Source organism: Lissotriton vulgaris, chromosome 3_1 (assembly GCF_964263255.1).
Source record: "Lissotriton vulgaris chromosome 3_1, aLisVul1.2, whole genome shotgun sequence".
NCBI lineage: Eukaryota > Metazoa > Chordata > Amphibia > Caudata > Salamandridae > Lissotriton > Lissotriton vulgaris.
The window spans coordinates 1,334,656,301-1,334,676,492 of record NC_141689.1 but is presented as its reverse complement, the minus strand read 5'-3'; the positions used below and the strand labels follow the sequence as shown (position 1 = coordinate 1,334,676,492).

The 20,192-nt window shown below is 46.9% G+C and overlaps 1 protein-coding gene across 1 annotated transcript in view; it reads right to left on the bottom strand.

Moving 5' to 3' along the window:
• Positions 1-20,192, bottom strand: part of IDUA (alpha-L-iduronidase) — a 2,362,715-nt gene that overhangs the window by 1,639,473 nt on the left and 703,050 nt on the right. Inside the window, exon 4 of the mRNA XM_086961811.1 lies at positions 6,509-6,616. Coding sequence (XP_086817937.1) covers positions 6,509-6,616 — 108 coding nt within the window. The remainder of the gene's footprint in view (positions 1-6,508; positions 6,617-20,192) is intronic.

The window sequence follows — 20,192 nt, the reverse complement described above, 5'->3', positions numbered from 1 at the left end:
GGGGACAGGTCCCAGGGCCCGTACTGGCGCGGAAGGGCGCAGACGGGCAGGACTTTGGCACGACTTCGGCGCGAAGTCAGCGCTCCCGCTGCGCTCGTCCGCTGCGCTTCCGCCATTGAGGCATTAAATACACTAGGGGAGATAATCACTGCACCGCTAACCTGCCAATTGTGCAGCAGGGCGGAAGTGAGGATGTAGGGCGGAAGTCAGAGTGCGCTCGTGTGGCCACCGCCGCTGCAAACGGCACAAGCCGTGGCGGATCGGTGCCAAGAGCGTAGGTCAGTTACAAGTGCTAGTAAAGAACGTTGCGCCAAGGTGGCGATCAATTACAAATGTTGCGCCAGAAGCGGCGATCAGAGAAGGTGAGAATGCGTATTTAAAATCAGCAAAATACACAAGGAAGCGAAGCGCTCACTCCAACAAAAGAAATAATTTTAAAAGCAATCTTTAAAATTACAGGTAACACACGAGGCCTCAGCCGCCTCTCTTACCAGCAGTTAGCCCCGAACTAACGATCGTGCTGGGTTTAAGTAGTGCCTCCTATTCCAATCACTGCACCGCTAACCTGCCAATTGTGCAGCAGGGCGGAAGTGAGGATGTAGGGCGGAAGTCAGAATGCGCTCGTGTGGCCACCGCCGCTGCAAACGGCACAAGCCGTGGCGGATCGGTGCCAAGAGCGTAGGTCAGTTACAAGTGCTAGTAAAGAACGTTGCGCCAAGGTGGCGATCAATTACAAATGTTGCGCCAGAAGCGGCGATCAGAGAATCTGAGAATGCGTATTTAAAATCAGCAAAATACACAAGGAAGCGAAGCGCTGAAAAGCGCTCACTCCAACAAAAGAAATAATTTTAAAAGCAATCTTTAAAATTACAGGTAACACACGAGGCCTCAGCCGCCTCTCTTACCAGCAGTTAGCCCCGAACTAACGATCGTGCTGGGTTTAAGTAGTGCCTCCTATTCCAATCACTGCACCGCTAACCTGCCAATTGTGCAGCAGGGCGGAAGTGAGGATGTAGGGCGGAAGTCAGAGTGCGCTCGTGTGGCCACCGCCGCTGCAAACGGCACAAGCCGTGGCGGATCGGTGCCAAGAGCGTAGGTCAGTTACAAGTGCTAGTAAAGAACGTTTCGCCAAGGTGGCGATCAATTACAAATGTTGCGCCAGAAGCGGCGATCAGAGAAGGTGAGAATGCGTATTTAAAATCAGCAAAATACACAAGGAAGCGAAGCGCTGAAAAGCGCTCACTCCAACAAAAGAAATAATTTTAAAAGCAATCTTTAAAATTACAGGTAACACACGAGGCCTCAGCCGCCTCTCTTACCAGCAGTTAGCCCCGAACTAACGATCGTGCTGGGTTGAAGTAGTGCCTCCTATTCCAATCACTGCACCGCTAACCTGCCAATTGTGCAGCAGGGCGGAAGTGAGGATGTAGGGCGGAAGTCAGAGTGCGCTCGTGTGGCCACCGCCGCTGCAAACGGCACAAGCCGTGGCGGATCGGTGCCAAGAGCGTAGGTCAGTTACAAGTGCTAGTAAAGAACGTTGCGCCAAGGTGGCGATCAATTACAAATGTTGCGCCAGAAGCGGCGATCAGAGAAGGTGAGAATGCGTATTTAAAATCAGCAAAATACACAAGGAAGCGAAGCGCTGAAAAGCGCTCACTCCAACAAAAGAAATAATTTTAAAAGCAATCTTTAAAATTACAGGTAACACACGAGGCCTCAGCCGCCTCTCTTACCAGCAGTTGCTTCTAAAACCCAGCTAGCAACAATTTAAAATATGGTTGTCTTCTGCCCAGGCTCTGATTTTGTTGAAGACAACCCTGCCCAAGATCTTCAAAGTATTATCTATCAGAGAAATGTGGAGAGAGCAGCTGGGGTTGGATCTGTCACCTTTTTTAAAAATGGGCACAATAATACTAGTCGAGCAGGTGCTCGGGCTGGCTGCATTAGTCAAATAATAAAAACATTGCATATAAGAGGAGCCCAAAAATCTGGTTCATGTTTTATAAGATCGATTGATAACCCATCTGAACCTGGTGCTTTGTTCCCTAGGCTTTAGTGTATGGCATCTTCGACCTCAGTTATTGTTAAAGCAATCTTTAGGACTTGGGAACAAGTAAAGCTACTAAATGTTTTTGTGGGGGCAGTATAGATTCTGGCAAAGTGCTTCATCCATAGCTCACTAGATATGTTGCAGCTTATGGGAGTAATGTTTGTATCCATAGACCTCATACTTTTACCTTCCTTCCAGAATCCAGGAACATCCTTTAAGGAAGCAGCCCTGGCAAGGTTATCCCAGCGTACTTTCAATAGCTCATCTGAGCGTATCTTAGTTGCTTTCTTGTAGCGGGCTCTTAATAATCTAACTAGGGTTATATCCCTGGATGAAGCCGCTAATGCTTCACGCAGTTCTATATTGGCCCGCGAGCAAGAGCTATCGAACCATCTGGGATTCTTGGTTATATTAGTGATAGGCTTAGAGATTAAGTGTTTGATTCCACTGCATAGACCACTAAAAGCCTCAATAATCTCACCGCCTAGATTGCTACTTGACAAGCACATATCTACAAGTACGTAATGAGTTCTTATCATGCGTACAAAGAGGGCTTTATTGTCTATACCCTTCCATATCAATCTGAGCTTGTCGGTAGATGCCACCAGATGTTTAGCCCCTATTTCCTTTTGGGCAATGAATTTGGAACAAAGTCTAACAGTTGTTAAAATTGGGTTATATCACCTTGACTTCTACATAAGACCTCAGCCTTTACTAAAAAATTTACCAGTGTGGATGATATAAAAACATAATCAATAGTGGATGAGCAACCACGTCCTCGATATGTAGGCAGTGGACCCTTAGTTGGATTGACACCAACCATTTCCATTACATTAATCAAATTGCGGGGGGGATAGATGATCACAAAGTTCTTCCCCTCTTTTACAAGGGATCGTCCTAGCAGGGATAGTACTAATATTATCAATACCACTATGTAATCGGGCATTAAAATCCCCACCTAGGAGTATTCCGTCTATTTTGCCTTACCTCTGCTCATCATTCAATTCATCAATAAATTCAAAAAGTTTAATAAAATTTCTATTTGGTAGTGACGTAAAATCATTATTATAAAAATTAATTAAGCATATGGTAGCGCCCCGTGAATAAAAAGTGGCTTGAAAATTTGCATTATTTGTCCTTACAGACTTCATGCTACCCTCAGCCGATATCGTTAACCATGTTGACAACCCCCGCATGGGCGGCCTATTGTTGGTCTCTTAACAATACTATTATGACACACAAAGCCTTCTAAAAACAATTCATCTGTACACCATGTTTCCTGAAACATCAGGATGTCATAATTACTAACCAAGTCAACCCACTCTGTGGAGTTAATCTTGGATCTTAAACCTGCAATATTCCAGCTCAAAACATTTAGATTCGAATCTGGGGTTGTAAGTTTACTAGCGGCTAAATGTATTAATTCAGGATCTGCTGTCTCTGATATGCTAGTCGGTTGGTGATTCAGTAGTCAATCCTGACTCTCCAGACTGGACAAAGCAGAAAAACGGTTCTGTGTGTGCCATGTTGGTATAGGAGAATTACGTGGGCCTAGTGGGGGTTTATAAAAAAAGCCCAATGGTAAAGAATGTATGTGGGTTAGGGCAGTGTTATAATTGACTTGTGATCTCAATAGCCATTTCACCAAGGGGGGACGTCTAAAATTTACAACAACACAGTCGCCTGAGATATTCTTTTTAGAAGGACCCACCCAGCCTACACGTCGCACCATTAAAATTTCATTGGCGTTCTCCGCCCCTAAGCCCTTATATTTTGTTAGCCAATCAGTATTCTTATTTTTAAGTTGTTCCCATGATTCTGATTGGTCTTTCTTCAAGGAGGGGACACCAGCTAAGATTACAACGTATGGGCTTGCTTCCGGAGGTAAATTAAGAACATCTTTGGATGGGTTTTTATCCAGATTTTTATTGGTAGGAATTACTTCTGGTGCAGTTGCTATACTAGAGAGGACAGGGGCTGATGGTACAGGAGTAACTAACACCAAACCTAGTGACAGATCATTACCGTGGTCCCATTGCCAAAGGCTGCATTTGGTAGGGGCAACAGAATAGGAACAGATTTAAGAGGGTGACTATCCTTAAGATTGCCACGCTTACCACACTTGTCACATTCAGCGTTAACAGTTGAGGGTGTACAGACACCACTCACCTTTGATATACCATGGTTAATTACTTCCGGTTGTTTAGTACCCCCCGCAATTTTATCAACAAAAGTGACATTCTTTTTCTTTGTGTCGGATTTTTTAACCAGGTTTTCCAATCTGTCCAACCGTTTGAACAAAGCATTAAATTGTTTATCTACTAATGTTCTTAATCGATCATAGACAGATTCCATGATAGCGTCAATTCGAATATCACCCGATCTACCCTGTATGCCATATACAGTCACGTCATCAGTTCGTGTATGGGCGGAGTTGGTGCCCTCTTTAGCTGTAGTCAAGTCCACAGTATTATCATTAGTTTGCTCGACTGGGCCTGTGGTTCCAGCAGTAGGACCTCGTCTCCACATGTTTAAGGGGGTAGGTTGAGGTTTTTGGCGAGCAGGCTGTTTCCTTTTACTGGTAGTGGGTTTAGTAACTCCTCTCTTCCTTTTTCCCCCCACTGTTTTGTTGCCCGAGGCCAAACCCTCACTCGTAACATTATTTTGAGACCCCAATTGGTGTTCCAAATTGACCGCATCAGCAGGCTCAGTCTCAGTGTCATTTTCAAGGTCTTTGGTCAACATTTTTTGCTGACTGGGGTAGTAATCACTACGACTGGGGACAGTGGGGGAGGAATGGGTAAGTCACCCTGTTCTGCTCCGCCCAAGGAATGCCGATTGGGTGCTGGTAGGCTCATAGAGAGTCTTCTTTCAGTCAGCTCGATCTCTGTTGACACTAAATTGACGGCTTCTACAAGCATGCTTTCAATAGTATTAGCAGTAGAGGTCTTTAACCCAGGAGTAACTGTACGTTTTCCCATGGTGTTTCAAGGACACTTACCTCCTGGTAATGCTTGGGGAGGGGTGGCCCAGCCTGGCCTCTTCTGGCCCCTGACGGCCCGCCCTTTGCCCAGCGCCGCCCTCGAGGGTCCCGTCGGACGGGAGGCGTTCCGCTGTTAAGTAGCGCCTCCGGGCGCAGGCTGTGGCGTCACCGGTGCGCTGATGGTCGCTGGGGCACCTGGGGGATGTGGTCTTCTGCCGTTGCCCTCACGGCGCTAGGAAATCGTGGTGCTGCCCCGCTGCTGTTTCCCTCACGGCCAGAGCTTTACAAAGCTATTTAGGCTTCCTTTCGCCCCCCAGATATCTTTGGCGCTCCGCTGTTAAGTAGCGCCTCCGGGCGTAGGCTGTGGCGTCACCGGTGCGCCGATGGTCGCTGGGGCACCTGGGGGATGTGGTCTTCTGCCGTTGCCCTCACGGCGCTAGGGAATCGCGGTGCTGCCCCGCCGCCGTTTCCCTCACGGCCGGAGCTTTACAAAGTTATTTAGGCTTCCTTTCGCCCCCCTTCTAGTCTTGGTCCTGAAGAAAGTCCCATAGACCCGGCTGGGCACAGTGGGACTTAAACATGTCGACCGATCAGTAGAGTGGATCCAGTAACTAGATCCTCATCTACACAACCAATTTTTTAATATTCTTGAATGATCAACTCTAATTAAATCTTTTTTGAGACCATTCAAAGAATTTTTAATTTCACTTTTCTCTCCTTTTTTTGAGCACTCCAAATTCTCTGGTCACTACTACGTTACCATTGGTTACCTCCAGGTGGAGGTGAGCATATGACAAAAAAAAACATGATGATGCACTAACGCAACGTATTGGTGGAGAACCAAGATATACCGTCTGAGCCCCTACGTGCGTGTATGAGGGTTTTTTAGGAGTCATTAAGCACAAGAACCCTGACCAAGTGATCCATTCCCCACAATTGATTTTTGTATATTTAGCTTGGAAGCTGAATGGATCTCAACTTCTATCTCCCTCTCTTTGATGAATAACTATTAATTTTAGGTAACACAATCTGAAAAGCCTGTTCACAGCAGTGGAGGGGTTTGGAACTCATGTACAAAATTAAATTGTAGATTGATTATTGATTAAAGAGGATGATTTTCACCTTGGGTTTCTGAGTGACATTCCAGACAACTCCAGCTTTGCTCTTGTTGTCGTTTTCATGTCACTCGGACCTTCTCGTTTAAAAACATTCCCGTTATTCACAGTTACAAGTATATAATTCTGTATTGTCACACTCATCATGTCTAAGAGGTCATAATTATTGTGAGCAGAAAAAATTCTACCTTGTCGTAATCACTGGCCTTTCTATGGGCGGCATGATGCCCAGGAACCATGGATATGGAATTTCAAATTGATTTTGAATGGATTGTAGATGATAGAAGCTGCGTCTGATTTATCCTGTTGAATATACTTTTTATAACTCTTGCAGTTATTGTGTCATAATTATTAACTCACCTATATACCGCTTAGAAATGCTCCTGATAAGTTCCTTCCACTCCAACACCTGCATTTTGTCTTCAAAATCGTTAAAATGCTCAGAGGGGCTTCCCATCAGTTCAAACCCTTCAGAAAACAAGATAACACATTTTTGTATGATAACCAACAAGGCTACTATGAACATCAGATAATTAAGTGCACTGACAACAACGAAGCTAACATGATCTCTTGAAAATTGTCAGATGTTAAGAAAGCAAATAGGGATTTGCTGCAATAAGGTAAGTTAAGAAAATTTAATCATTATAATCAAACTCATCTTTAAAACTTTCGATGGCCATCTTAGCATATAATGGACATGCAATGATGAGGATTTGTGGGAAGATGTATCCATCAGAAATAATGTAGGAAGAAAGTGGGTTATTAGCTGAGAGAGGCGAGGGCCCCACTCAACTAATTAACGCAATCCTTGTCAGTGTGCAACACAAATGTCACTAAATAAACCTGCACTTATCCGCCTGGTAGCTGGGAGCAAAAGTAATCAGGCATTACTTAGAGGCAATGTGAAAAGTGTTTATGCAGCATTCGAAAAGTAAAAAGTGAACACAAGACAAATATACACAACGAGGGGTGGAGAGGAAACAACCACAGATAAAGATGAAAACAAGCAGTGACACACTGATATGTTTTGAAAAACTGCCCTCACTCACACACAAATACGCCTAGGACACGGGCACAAAAGGTGCCGGAGGCTCCACCGGGACAGTTGTGTTCCTTGGAGCTCCTCCCGCTTGACGCCATTACGAGTTGTAAGCAGACCCGATGATGAAGCATGTCACACACATTTGTGTGTGAGTGAGGGCAGTTTTTCAAAACACATCAGTGTGTCACTGCTTGTTTTCATCTTTATCTGTGGTCGTTTCCTCTCTACTCCTCGTTGTGTGTATAATGTAAACTCTAGGGGGTTCGGGGTGGTAGAGTAGTGGTTTGACCCTCTCCCCTTCTTTGTGTGGAATAACACAAGACAAATCCCAAACCATCTTAGAAAACAGAGTAAAAGTTAATAAATAACATGACACCAAAACAACAAAAATCCACAAAGTAGAAGTTGTGCATTTTTAAACTTTCAGGTACAAACAGCACCAAAAAGCACAAAGTTGGTTGCACTGGACCAGGTCAACATCAAAAAGTTCAGGCCCACTGCAATGCAGGGACCAGGTGCATCCTGGGGTGGAGAGTTTACCTTCTACTCAGTCCAGTTCCAATCAACAACATACAGCCAGAGCTTCACATTAGTGGAAGCCATGGAGAGATTGTCATCAGTGTGAAGAGCTGGTCGCTGTCAGAGCTTCGGGTTGGTGGGAAAAATGGGCCAACATTGCAAGCGTACAGAGCAGGTCACCATCGAAGCTTCGTGTTGGCGGGAGACGTAGGTGGTTGTTTCTGACTCAAAGAGACCAGAACACTTGGATTATCACCTAGAGTTCCGATCTTGCAGTTTGCAGGCTGGAGGAGTATGCTTTGAAACCAGACTGTGGAAAATGACTAAATTAGGTATACATAAGCGGCGTTCATTTATGTTCACCACAGCCACTGTTGAAAGTAAAGTGAAAATCGTGAAACAGTGGCCACGCCATCTTGTCCCTTTTTAGGCCCCTTCGTGCGCGTAAGTGGCAGCCATTTTGAAAGCCATGGCCCCTCTGCCCATTGCCGGTAGCCAGCGTCTCTCTCTCTCTCTCTCTCCTAACCTCGCAAGCATCCCCCCGCGCGCTGACAGCCCCCGCTCTCACATGCTTGGGCCATAAACCCCCTTTCCTCTGTGCCCGATTGCCCTGCTTGTTCCCAGGCCACCACCTGGCCCTGCGGATGCTGTTTATTGCCCCCATACAGTAGGAAGCTCCCCCATCAAAGGATCCAACTGATCAAAGCCCCCACCCCATGAGATCCGATCAACCACACGCATTCCGGGAATCGGCGGAATGCCCAGCTGCGTGACAATCATCACCTGTTGTGACCGGGGTGGGGACTTCTACTGTAAATGTGTGTGGGAACGGGCTTGAAGCGGGGATTCCGAGGATGTCTTTCCGTACATCAAAGAATTGACAAGAATGTGTTTCATGTAATAAAGCTATAAACCTGTGTATAAAAGGCCAGGCCGCAAGGATGCGTTTAGAGCACCTCGAGAAGATACCCTGTTGTCTGATTTGACGTGTTCTGCTCCGTCGGAATAAACTCCTGTTTCCTGCCTTCCAGTCTCCAGCGCCTGCCTCTTTGTTTGGTAATATTGAATGGTATGAGAGGCGGCTAACGCCGGGCAAATACTGAAGGGTTCTTGGTCGCAATCGGCCCTACCTTTCCACAATTGGCGTCCCAAGCGTGGGGCCCATCAGTGACACGTGGATCCAGTGGGAGAGGTCCTGACGACAGAGTGAACGACTGCAACGATCGGGAGAGCTCCTGTCCGATAGACCCTCGTCTGACAGCCGATCATCCGATCTTCACTGGTTCCGAACAGACCTCTCTCGAGTGATCTACGGTCCTGACTGGGAACCATCAGGAAGTGCCGCGACAGAAAATAGAGGACGATCGGGCGCTGGATTCGGAAGACAAGAAACTGTCCATGCGGTCCGGGTAAGGTCGTGTAACACGACGAATTGTGAAATGATTGTTAGATTGTTTGGAAAATACTAGTATTACTCTTTGAATTGTTGGTTCCTTTTGGAGATTCTCTGTCTGCAAACGGAGAAGAATAGAAAGAATCTCTCTTCCTTTGCAGGTAGTGAAGGGTAGGTAACGCGGACTTTTGTCCCCCGTTGTAACCCGTCGTGCCTATTTTTCTCCCCCACTGATTGATTATTTGCCCGAACAATTGTTTGTTCGAGGATTGTTCTCTTGAGAATTCTCTGTCTGCAAACGGGGAAGAATAAAAGTATTCTATCCTCCTTTGCAGGTAGTGAAGGGTAGGTAACGCAGACTTTTGTCTCCCGTTGTAACCCGTCGTGCCTATCTTTTTCTCGCCATTGATTGTTTGATTGTCCGAACATTGATTGTTCGATATTGGTTCTTTGGAGGTATTCTCTGCTTACAAATAACGTGGAATAGAGATATTCTGTCTAGTCTTTGCAAGCAGTGAAAAGATAGGTAGTGCAGACTTTTGTCTCCCATTGTAACCCGTCATGCCCATCTTCTCCCCACTGATTGGTAATTGGTTCTACCCGTACCGTTTATTAGAGGTAGATCATCCGGCTCCACCGGAGGGCACCCCTAATAAAAAGGACATGTATATAAAATACAGATTAGCCGCTGTATCTTTCTAGCAAACTATGGCATAAAAATCGCTAGGAAAAACAAAAGAAATTGAGCAAAATCAGTAGGCCACTGATGGGATCTTTTTGACCCCGCTAAAATAGAAACACTAGGAACAGCCCTTCACGAGAAATATGAAACTAGTGGGAGGAGCCGAGCTCGACACCGTGATGGCCGCAAGGTAGCTCGGCTCCCCCGCCCTCGCTGCCCAATACGTGTCTATCCTGCCGCCCACCCTGCCCAATAACGACAACCTTATACAGATAAAAAGTCTGCTGATACCTACCATCCGTCCCGGAGGCTCCGGAGTGCAGCAGATCCGCAGCTACGCTCGTCCGGAAAATGAGGCCTCCGGCACGTGGAGACCGGGGCCTTGCCTGCAGCCATCAGCCGGCGAGGTGGCATCGGTGGCGGCCTGGGGTGGAGGATGGAGGCCGACCAAAAGGGACTGTTGTGCGAATAAGCCGGAGGCAACACAACGCGCCGGAGCCCGTCCCCGGATCGTCCAGAGGTGGTGTCCAGCAAGTTGTGTGCGGGGGATGCCTTGCTGATGGCTCTCCCCTTTGTTGCCTGGTCCGGCCATTTTGTATACCTGCGCCAGGAGACGTCGTGGGGCGCCCGCGGAGAGGCGACGCGGACGCCCCCCCCCCCAGGTGGAGGTTCCTCTCCTGCACCAAGATTGCCATTCGCGTTCCACTTGCGGAGCCCCCGCGGCTGGCTGACCGGGGGGCCAGCTCCAGTGGCCGTGGTGAAGGGCAGCTGCTGTGGGACTCTCAAGATGGCGGCCAGCTCCCCGGATTTGGGCCTGGTCCACTAGGATGGCTCTGGGCTAACATGGAACTCGGATGCTTGCCTGCTCGGGCATGAGCCCCACTCTTGAAGACGTTCTCTCAGCTTTAAAGATTCTACGGAAGTCGTTGGCCCTCGACTCCCGCTGGCTTCCGGTGGGGGCGACCGCCACTGTTGCTCGATCATCCCCCATTGATGTGCCTCTGCCCCGGGTGACCGCCGCCTTACCCCCATCTGGTGCTGTGAGGGAGGCTGAGGGATACGCCTGCTGTCCCGCTCTCCGGAGTGGCCGCGACGTTGCCGCAAGATGGTGGTGCTCTCATGCTGACGCCAGCTTTTGTCCGAATTACCAAGAGACACTGTAGACTACCAACTCGATCAGTTCCTATGGGACCTCAGCGTGACCCGGTAGGGAAGATTTTGCCTTCCTCACCTTTGAGTCACGGTTCATGCCGCCTGTCCTTTCTGTTGGCGTTAACGGAATTTTTTTGAACTGCCGAAAGGGGTTCTGGTCCAGCCGCTAGTTATTGGAGGCATTTGGACTATACTCTGGACCTGCCCGGCCTCGGCCAAAATGGCGTCAGTATAGGCGGGACTTGCAACTCCTTATTGCGTTCTAGTTACTTAGCCTTGATGTTATGGGATATGTATGCGGTCTTTGTGCACATGGCGGGCGGGGAAGGGTACTGACTAGGCATGCGGACAACCCTATTGATGTTGGGTTTTTATTCATTATTGATTATTGTATTATTGTAGCTTCGAAGTAGTGTTACTCATGATACTCGCCCACGGTGTGCATATGGACGATTTTATTGTAACTGATCCTGTTATACTTTCAATTATAAACCTTCACTGATCCTGCAACTGTTAGTCACGTTTAGTTTTTACTATTAAATGGCTCGCCCGTTACATACTCTTATACTACAGTGTAATCTCTCCTTACCTCATGCGTTTCCAGTCTGCTCCGTGGCCGGCCTATATGGTTGTAGGCCCGTATTTGAATGCTGACATTTTCACAATAAAGGTTTTTAAAAATATATGGAACTAGCATCATAACAGTCGCTTAGATTGGTAGGTTTTGAATAAAGGCTACTATCTTCAAATAAGTAAAGGGCAAGTAAAATGAAGCAATTTGATTATGAAAAGTTAAAAAGACATAGTACACAGAAATAATGCGAAGAGAATAGTCAAGATCTGTTGTATTTTACATTCCTGCAGCATAAGCAATCAGTAAAGATCCTGATATTTAGATATATCTATGAATAGGACAGTAGATCGAACCTCTTTTACTTCACAGCTCCCTCGTGGATCAAAAGCGCGCCTTTTTCAAACTAGGAATCTTTTATTACACTACAGTTGTAAATTTCCCGAAGAAGTACATTGGCCCGAAATATTGTTAGTGATGAACCCCAAGTGCATTCTGGTCCTCGGAATCCTAAACATCGTAATCTTTGTTTTACACACCACGTGTATCAGAGGAGTTTTTCAAATGCTCCTAAACCTCATCAAAGGAATGCCATCTAGTCTAACATTAGGCAAAACGCATACTATTGAAAGCACAAAAGCCATCAGTGAAACTTGCCGCCCCCAATAGTTTCCATGCTCTGCGAATAGGAACGACCCTATACCACTGTAGACCATTTCTTTTCTTCAAATGAAAACATGAATCCGTCACCCCCCCTCACCTTATACTGAATACCCCTGGCTTTTGACCCTTTCCTACACGCGGTCTGTACTACCACACGTGGGCGATCTATGTAATGGACAGCCTATCATTGGTTATCTTTGCCACACTACCAGTTCCTCTGGGCTTCAATGCCGAGATGCAAGGGACTGCATCCCAAAGAGATAAGTCAGGTACGTGGTAGGTAAAAACATTTTCGTGTTTATGCGCGCTGATGTGCTTTGAACGCTGCCCCCTCCCCCTCTTTTCTTTTTCTGGGGGTTACATCGGAATTTCAGCTGAAGTATGGAGAAGACCTAAAACGCACCGTGTTCCACGCGAAAAATAGGCTAGCCTTGTGAGATGGTACATTGTATACAGGAGCTATCTCTGGGAGCGTGAACAATTGTATGGTATGAATGTGCGCGTGTGCCCTGATTTGTGCGGTATGAATGCTTATGTGTGGCGCACGTCTGGGTCGATAAGAGAATGCTTTTTGTATGACTGAGGTGTTGATCGAACGGTTAATGGGATGAGAAAAATAAGCCCGAACATGGTACCTGCATGTGAAAGACGAATAAGAGTATAGCACATTCCTTACTTAGAAACGCCTCTCTCTCTCTCTGGAGCTAGTGAATGGGAGAGTGGCCTACATCAGAAACTTGAAGGGTTATTGCAGTACAACGAACCCGACTCCAACCGATATCCCAAATGTGCAACTAAAATAATGCGCACCAGTGAGTCAATTTATGTGCTGACTAAATAGAGAAGTTAAGAGTACCCCGGGTTGGGGTTCATCCAAAATCCCCCTCCGCCCAGAAAATTAGGGATATTGTCATGTTTGAGATTTACCCCTTCTTCTTCCATCCTCATAGAAAAATAAGAATTGTACCGTTGCACGTCCGACTGACACCCCTCCTTTACCTCAGCTTGGATCATCATTTGCCTAGATGTTGGAAGACCCCACCGTGAGTATAAGCACGACTGGACTAGTGTCCGACCAATTAAAAAAAAGGAGTAAGTATTTTTGAAATGAGGCCACCAACAAAAATTGTCTACTATTAGGAAGGAAGGAGAGTAAAGAGCTCGACCCCCAAATGAATTAAGTGGAATACTGAGAATGCGCAACACGCATGAAAAAAGTCCTTTTGCCCAAAATAGCTCTTTGTTTTGTCTTAGGTTTTTGTACTTGATGTATGTACTGTCGCATCCTATCTGGTATTTGTGTGTACGTAAACTATGAATTTATGTTTTCCCTCAGCTTGTGTTTTTATAAGTAAGACTGACCCGTACTGTTCTATGTGTGTGTGCACTGAATAGCCTATTACTGTACACGTTTTTCTCTCTCTCTCTTTATGTTGTACGTGTACTGAATAGCCTATTTGGTGCGCACGACGCTCTCTCCCTCTGAGGGCTCCCTTGCTCCCTTTTGAACAAATGACGACACTGTACCTCGCCAGTACATGTATAATTGGCTTCAAACACGACAGTGTTTGAACAAATTGACAGAAACAAAACGATCGTATTTTGCCATATTACTACCTCTCCTTTCTGTAAAATGATGGAACTTAATTGGCTGAGAAAGAAAGGACAGGTAAGACGACTGATGTCCCCTAATCTGGCCCTTAAAAGGGCGCTATATGTCAGTGGCTTTTTGTTTTAGTGCTTTAGTAACACCACCTTCATCGTTCAGATTACCCCGCCCATTGCACAAAAGTAGAGTGTCCGAAACATCCCCGTTTTTCCAGAATGGTCCCAGTTCTGTACCAATCGTCCCAGAAAATCTTAAAGAATGTAGCTGATGACCTTGTTTTTAAAGATAAATCGTCTAAAACTGATAAAGGTTAGCCGTTGCTTCCAGAAAAGAAAAATGCTTAACGTGTGTCCTTCCCTGGAAAAAGTACCTATAAGCCCATGATAATAGCACTTCACACTTTTCATAAATTAGCAGACCCTGAAGAAAAATATAGCTCAACAGGATTTGTTTTAGAAAAACGAGTCTCTACCGGAGGAGCCGGTTTGAATTCGATAGACCATGTAATTGATAGATATCAGACTTCTTGCCACGTTCACGAATGTAACAGGAATGAACACCAAACAGACATGATGATGGAAAATAGTGGAAATGCTTGCAAACCTGCACCACAGCAATGATTCATGAGTTAATAGCATACCCCGATGTAAGGATTAATAAGCATCCACCCTATCGTGACCGATAAACGTTTCCCCAGCTACTTGGGGTTGGGAGAGAAATTGAAGTGTGTAAACGTCTTCCCCTGCCAGTTCTCTAAAACTTGTTTTTGTACTTATTTAAAGATAACATACAGTCGTCGGAGGAGAGGAGCCGGACGTGACGCACAGCCTGGCTGCAGATCGTGGAACATCTATGACCTCGACCAAGGTGGAGCCGCAGAGCAAAGAGATGCGGGACGAGGCACCATTCTCAACATGGAAAGTGAAAGAAAGAAGGGCTGTCCAGAAGCCCCCTGCTTGTTGATCAGCTCGTGCCGAAAGTCCCAGCCCATTGAGCCCGATTGATGGGCCCACTTGCTTGAAATTTCTGCCCTCCTTGGTCCATTTCAGATCTGATCCCACTCCACCCTCTCTTCCCTCGGCCTCCCAAAGCACGCCCCCATCCCCCCTTTTTCATATGGAGTTTTTTTAACTTGACTTGAAGAAGAAACCCAGCACAAAGATAGAATAGGGTTTGTCACGAAAGAAGAACGGAATGCGGGTATCAAGCATAAAGTACCTATGATAGATTAGTTAGGGAACTGGACAAACAGGCCTGTGGTCCGAGAGCAAAGAACGGCCACACCCTGCAACGCGAAATCTGGCTTAGAGCTGGACGCATAGCTCCACCGCCGGTGCTCAACAGTGCCAACGAAAGAAGAAGAACAATGAGAGCCTACCAGTGATGGCTCGCTGTAATAAGACACTGGAAAGAAGGATAAGTTACTTACCTGTAATCCTAGTTCTCTTCCAGGGGTATCCTCATCAAAGTCATAAGCACTGAATATTCCCGCCCATGTGCGGGACCCCGGAAACAATATAAAAATATATATGTATAAAACACATATATCTCGCTCCACATATATGTATGTACATATATCATTTTTCTCACATCAATGCAGCCCCAAAACTGAGGCTAAACAATGCAAACACATATACATGAACTGCAATTAGTAAGGAATTAAAAAACACATTAGGTCAAAAAACCCTTGAACTTTGTGTTTTAATGAGTCAAACCACTCATAAATCCTGAAAATTACTTATAAATAGACATTGTTAGCCCTCAGGCTGCATTGCAAAACAATATCATAGAAAATGAAACCATTTTCACAATAACTGGCACCGGGCCTTTAAGGCAGCCATGACCCCAGGCTTCCCATCATGCCTCAGGGGTGACAGTTAGGTCAGTTGTTCTTTGCATAACCCTGAAGACAGGGCTCAACCACAAGATTGAAACAGTACTAAATCTCATTTACCTGGGGAGGCGGGTGGGTTGCTTATGACTTTGATGAGGATACCCCTGGAAGAGAACTAGGAGTACAGGTAAGTAACTTATCCTTCTCTTCCAGGGGATCCTCATAAATAGTCATAAGCACTGAATAGAATAGCAAGCCCATCAACCACCTGCAGGTAAATGAGAAGTACATGACCCAACCAAATCATAACAGCCAAAAAAAACTTCAGCTGTTAAACAGATTCCTCAGGGAGGCTTGGCCCACCTGGGTATCTGCTCTCGTGTCAGAATCTAGACAGTAATGTCTGGTAAATGTATGGACAGACCTCCAGGTCGCCGCTTTACAAATCTCAGACATGGGCACATCCTGCAGGTAAGCCGCCGTGGCTGCTCTACCTCTAGTAGAATGCGCCTTAGGGGTACCCCCTAAAGTCTTCTGCGCCAATTGGTAAGCAAGCTTGATACACGAAACGATCCAACTGGAGATAGAACGTTTCGAGGCTGCATGACCAGTTCTGATCGATCCGTAGTTAACAAACAATTGATCAGAATGTCGAATAGACTTGGACCTGTCCAGATAGAACTTTAAAAACCCTTTTCAGGTCCAAAGAGTGTAACACCCTCTCAGCTGGAGTAGAGGGATTAGGAAAGAAAGTGGGTAAAGAGATAGACTGATTGACATGAAAATCTGATACCACTTTAGGCAGGAAAGAAGGATGCGTTCTAAGCACCACTCTGTTCAAATGAAAGACTGTATACGGTTCTTTAGTACATAGGGCCTGAATTTCGCTCACCCTACGGGCTGACGTAATCGCTATCAAAAAAGCCGCTTTCCAGGAAATATGCTGTAAAGAAGCTTTATGAATAGGCTCAAAAGACGAACCCATCAATTTTGATAGGACTAGGTTCAGCTCCCAAGGCGGAGCAGGAGGCCGTACAGGAGGGTACACCTTCTTTAGACCCTGCAGGAAATCTTTTACTGCAGGAAGCTGAAAAAAAGAAGTTTGTGAAGGTGATCGCCTATAAGCTGTAATAGCGGCTAAATGCACCTTAATGGAGTTAAACTTCAAACCTGCTTTAGTCAGGTACAACAAGTATGGGAGAACTGCTTCTTCCTGACTTTTTACCGGATTGTGACCATTCTGCATGCACCACATATAGAATCTCTTCCACTTGCATGCATAAGAATGTCTCGTGGAAGGACGTCGTGCTTCTTTCAGAATGGACATGCAGTCCTGTGGCAGCCCTAGATGGCCGTACTGAATGACCTCAGGAGCCATGCTGCCAAGTTCAGTGACGGAAGGTTGGGATGGTGAATCCTCCCGTTCATCTTCGACAACAGGTCCTGCCTGCATGGAAGCCTCTTGTGAGGAGACACTGATAGGCGAAGTAGGTCTGTGTACCACCATTGTCTCGGCCAGTCGGGGACAATCAGGATCATCGTTGTGCACGAGTGGTTCAGCTTGCTCACCACCTTCGGGATCAGCGGAAGGGGTGGAAAGGCGTACACAAACTGCCCTGACCAGTCTATTAAAAGAGCATTCCCTCTCGTTCCTGGTCGATAGAACCTGGAGGTGAAGCTTGGGCATTTGGTGTTTTCGTCGTCCGCGAAGAGATCTATTGAAGGACAACCCCAAGACTGGAAAATGTCGTCTAGCACTTCGTCGTTGAGAACCCAGTCTTCTCTGTCTTCAAAGTGCCGACTTAGTGCGTTCGCCCTCACGTTCTGCTCTCCTGGGAGGTGGACTGCCTGAACAGACAACTTGCGAGCTAGAAGCCAATGTCAGATGCGCTGAGCTTCCAGTGACAGAGTCCTTGAGCGTGTTCCTCCCTGCTTGTTCAAATAGTACATCGTGGCGGTGTTGTCCGTCTGTACTAGAACCATTTTCTCTTGAAGCGAGGGAAGGAACGCTTTGAGAGCCAGGTGAACCGCTCTCAATTCCAGCAAGTTGATATGATAAGTGCTTTCCTTGGGAGACCACAGACCCTGCACTTGTAGGGGTCCCATGTGCGCTCCCCATCCTTGTAATGATGCATCTGTGATGATCGTTTGTGTTGGAGGGGGTTGATGGAAGAGAACTCCCACCTGCATGTTCTGTCTCTTTGTCCACCACTGGAGGGAAGATTGAGCTACCTCCAACAAAGTGATCCGATCATCCCATCGATCTGAGTGTTGGTCCCATTTGTCCTCCAGATCCTGCTGAAGAGGACGCATCCGAAGTCTGGCGTTCGGTACTAGGAAGATGCAGGAAGCCATCGACCCCAAGAGTGAGGCTATCTTCCGCACTTTCTGGGACCTGTGCAGAAGAACTTGCTGGCACTTGAGGGCTATCGAAAACTGTCTCTCCTCCGAAGGAAACACTTTTCCTACTTCGGAGTCTAGCAGAGCTCCTAGGAAGTGGATCTTCTGAGTGGGCTGTGAGACAGACTTGCTGTAGTTGACGTGTAGACATAGACGCTGACAAAGTTCTATGCATGTCTGGAATTGATTCCTTACATTGCCTGGAGTTGGACCTTTCAACAGTCAATCGTCTAAGTATGGGTATACGAAGACTCCCCTGCGGCGTAGAGCTGCCGCCACCACTGCGACACACTTGGTGAACACCCTGGGAGCCGACTTCAACCCAAACGGAAGGACTTTGAACTGGTAGTGAGAGGTCCCCACCCGGAATCGAAGGAATCTCCTGTGATCTTGCCGTATTGGTATATGGAAGTACGCATCTTGAAGGTCCATCGAACACATCCAATCCCCCTGCCTGAGATGTGGATATATCTGGTGAAGCGCCAACATGCAAAACTTTTCTTTTCGGACATGCAGATTGAGTGTTCTCAAGTCCAGAATGGGCCTGTAGTCTTCCTTTTGGCCCTTTTTTCTGACCAGAAAATACCTCGAGTACACTCCTTTCCCCCTTTTGGGACACCGGAACTCTCTCGATGGCTTCTTTTTCGAGGTGTGTAGCTACTTCTGCCTTTAACCTTTGCAGCTGGTGGCTTGAAGTTGACATCGGGGAAACGTGTGGAGGTAGACGATGGAAACGAAGACAGTACCCATTCTGCAGCGTAGACAACACCCATTGATCTTTTGTAATGGCCTGCCACTCTGTCCTGTGATGCGCAATGCTTCCCCCCACTGGAGTGGGTAACGGCGCTGGGGGAAGTGAAGACTCATTGCTTCTGCTGAGCTTTATTGAAGTTGTTGCCTTGGCGCTGATTTCCATTTCCCTTGGAATTGCCCTTGCCTTTGTACTGTGCCTTTTGCTGGCCCTGCTGGTTCTGGCCATTCTGCCATTGAGGGGTTTGAACCCTCTGCTTCGAATAACCTTTGTTGTTCGAACGGAATTTCTTCTTGAATTCCTTTTTCTTCTCGAGTCCCACCGCTTTGAGGGTGTCCAACTCGGTCTTCATCCGCTGCATCTCCTCATCCGCACTTGCTCCAAAAAGAGATGTGCCTGAAAAAGGAAGGTTTAGGATTCTTGCTTGAGCCTCTGGTTTTAATGCTGTGAGGCGTAACCAAGATGTTCTCCTTGCTGTAACTCTGTGCACATAGCCATGCGCAGCCAGCGTTGCCCCATCTGCTGCCGATCCTATAATCTGATTGGAGACTTGACTGCCCTCCATCAGAACCTCCTCAAAGTCCTTTCTATCTTCCTCAGGAAGTTTTGCGGTAAATCTCTGAAGTGAGTCCCACAGAGACCTGTCATACCTGCCGAGCAGGGCTTCCGCGTTGGAGACCTTGAGGAAAGAGGCTGAGGTGTTACACACCCTTCTCCCCCATGAGTCTTGCACCTTGCTATCCTTATCCGGAGGTACCGTGGATGAGGAAGCCACCGCATTGGATTTTCTTGCCGCCGTAATGATCACTGAATCTGGCGGGGGATCAGCTTTGAGGAACAGAGGGTCCTCTTCCGGAGGACGATACTTTTTGAGAATCCTCGCTGGAACGGACTTCACCGTTGCCGGAGTGAGGAAGACTTCATTCACATGTTCCATTATACCCGGAACCAACGGCAACACCGGTTTGGGTGCTGATCTATGTTGCAGGGTTTCGAATATGACAGTCGTCTTGACTTGTGGAGCTGTCATCGGTACTCCCAGCTTCAGGGCTCCCCTGCCCAAGGTATCTTGGAACGAGAAAATATCCTCAGTTGGAGACACTCTTGAGCGTGGACTGTTTGTAAGAGTCGGGGAGTACTCCCTGTGAGATCGCGTTCTCGATGAACTTGAAGAACTACGTGTCCTCATGGACCTAGATCTTCTGCTAGAACGCGTCTTGGAACGAGATCGCTCTTTGTGACGAGAATTACTTGAGTGCCTAGAACGAGACCGTTCTCTGCGGGGAAGAGGTTGGTCTCGATATCGCTTTAGGCGATCTGCCGTCTCCTTGTCCTTTGCCCAGTGGTGAAGAGGTCTATTCCACCTTGGGGAAAGATGAACAGAAGGAGACTTGTGGACGGGATCCTTCGCAGGTGTACGTGACCGTG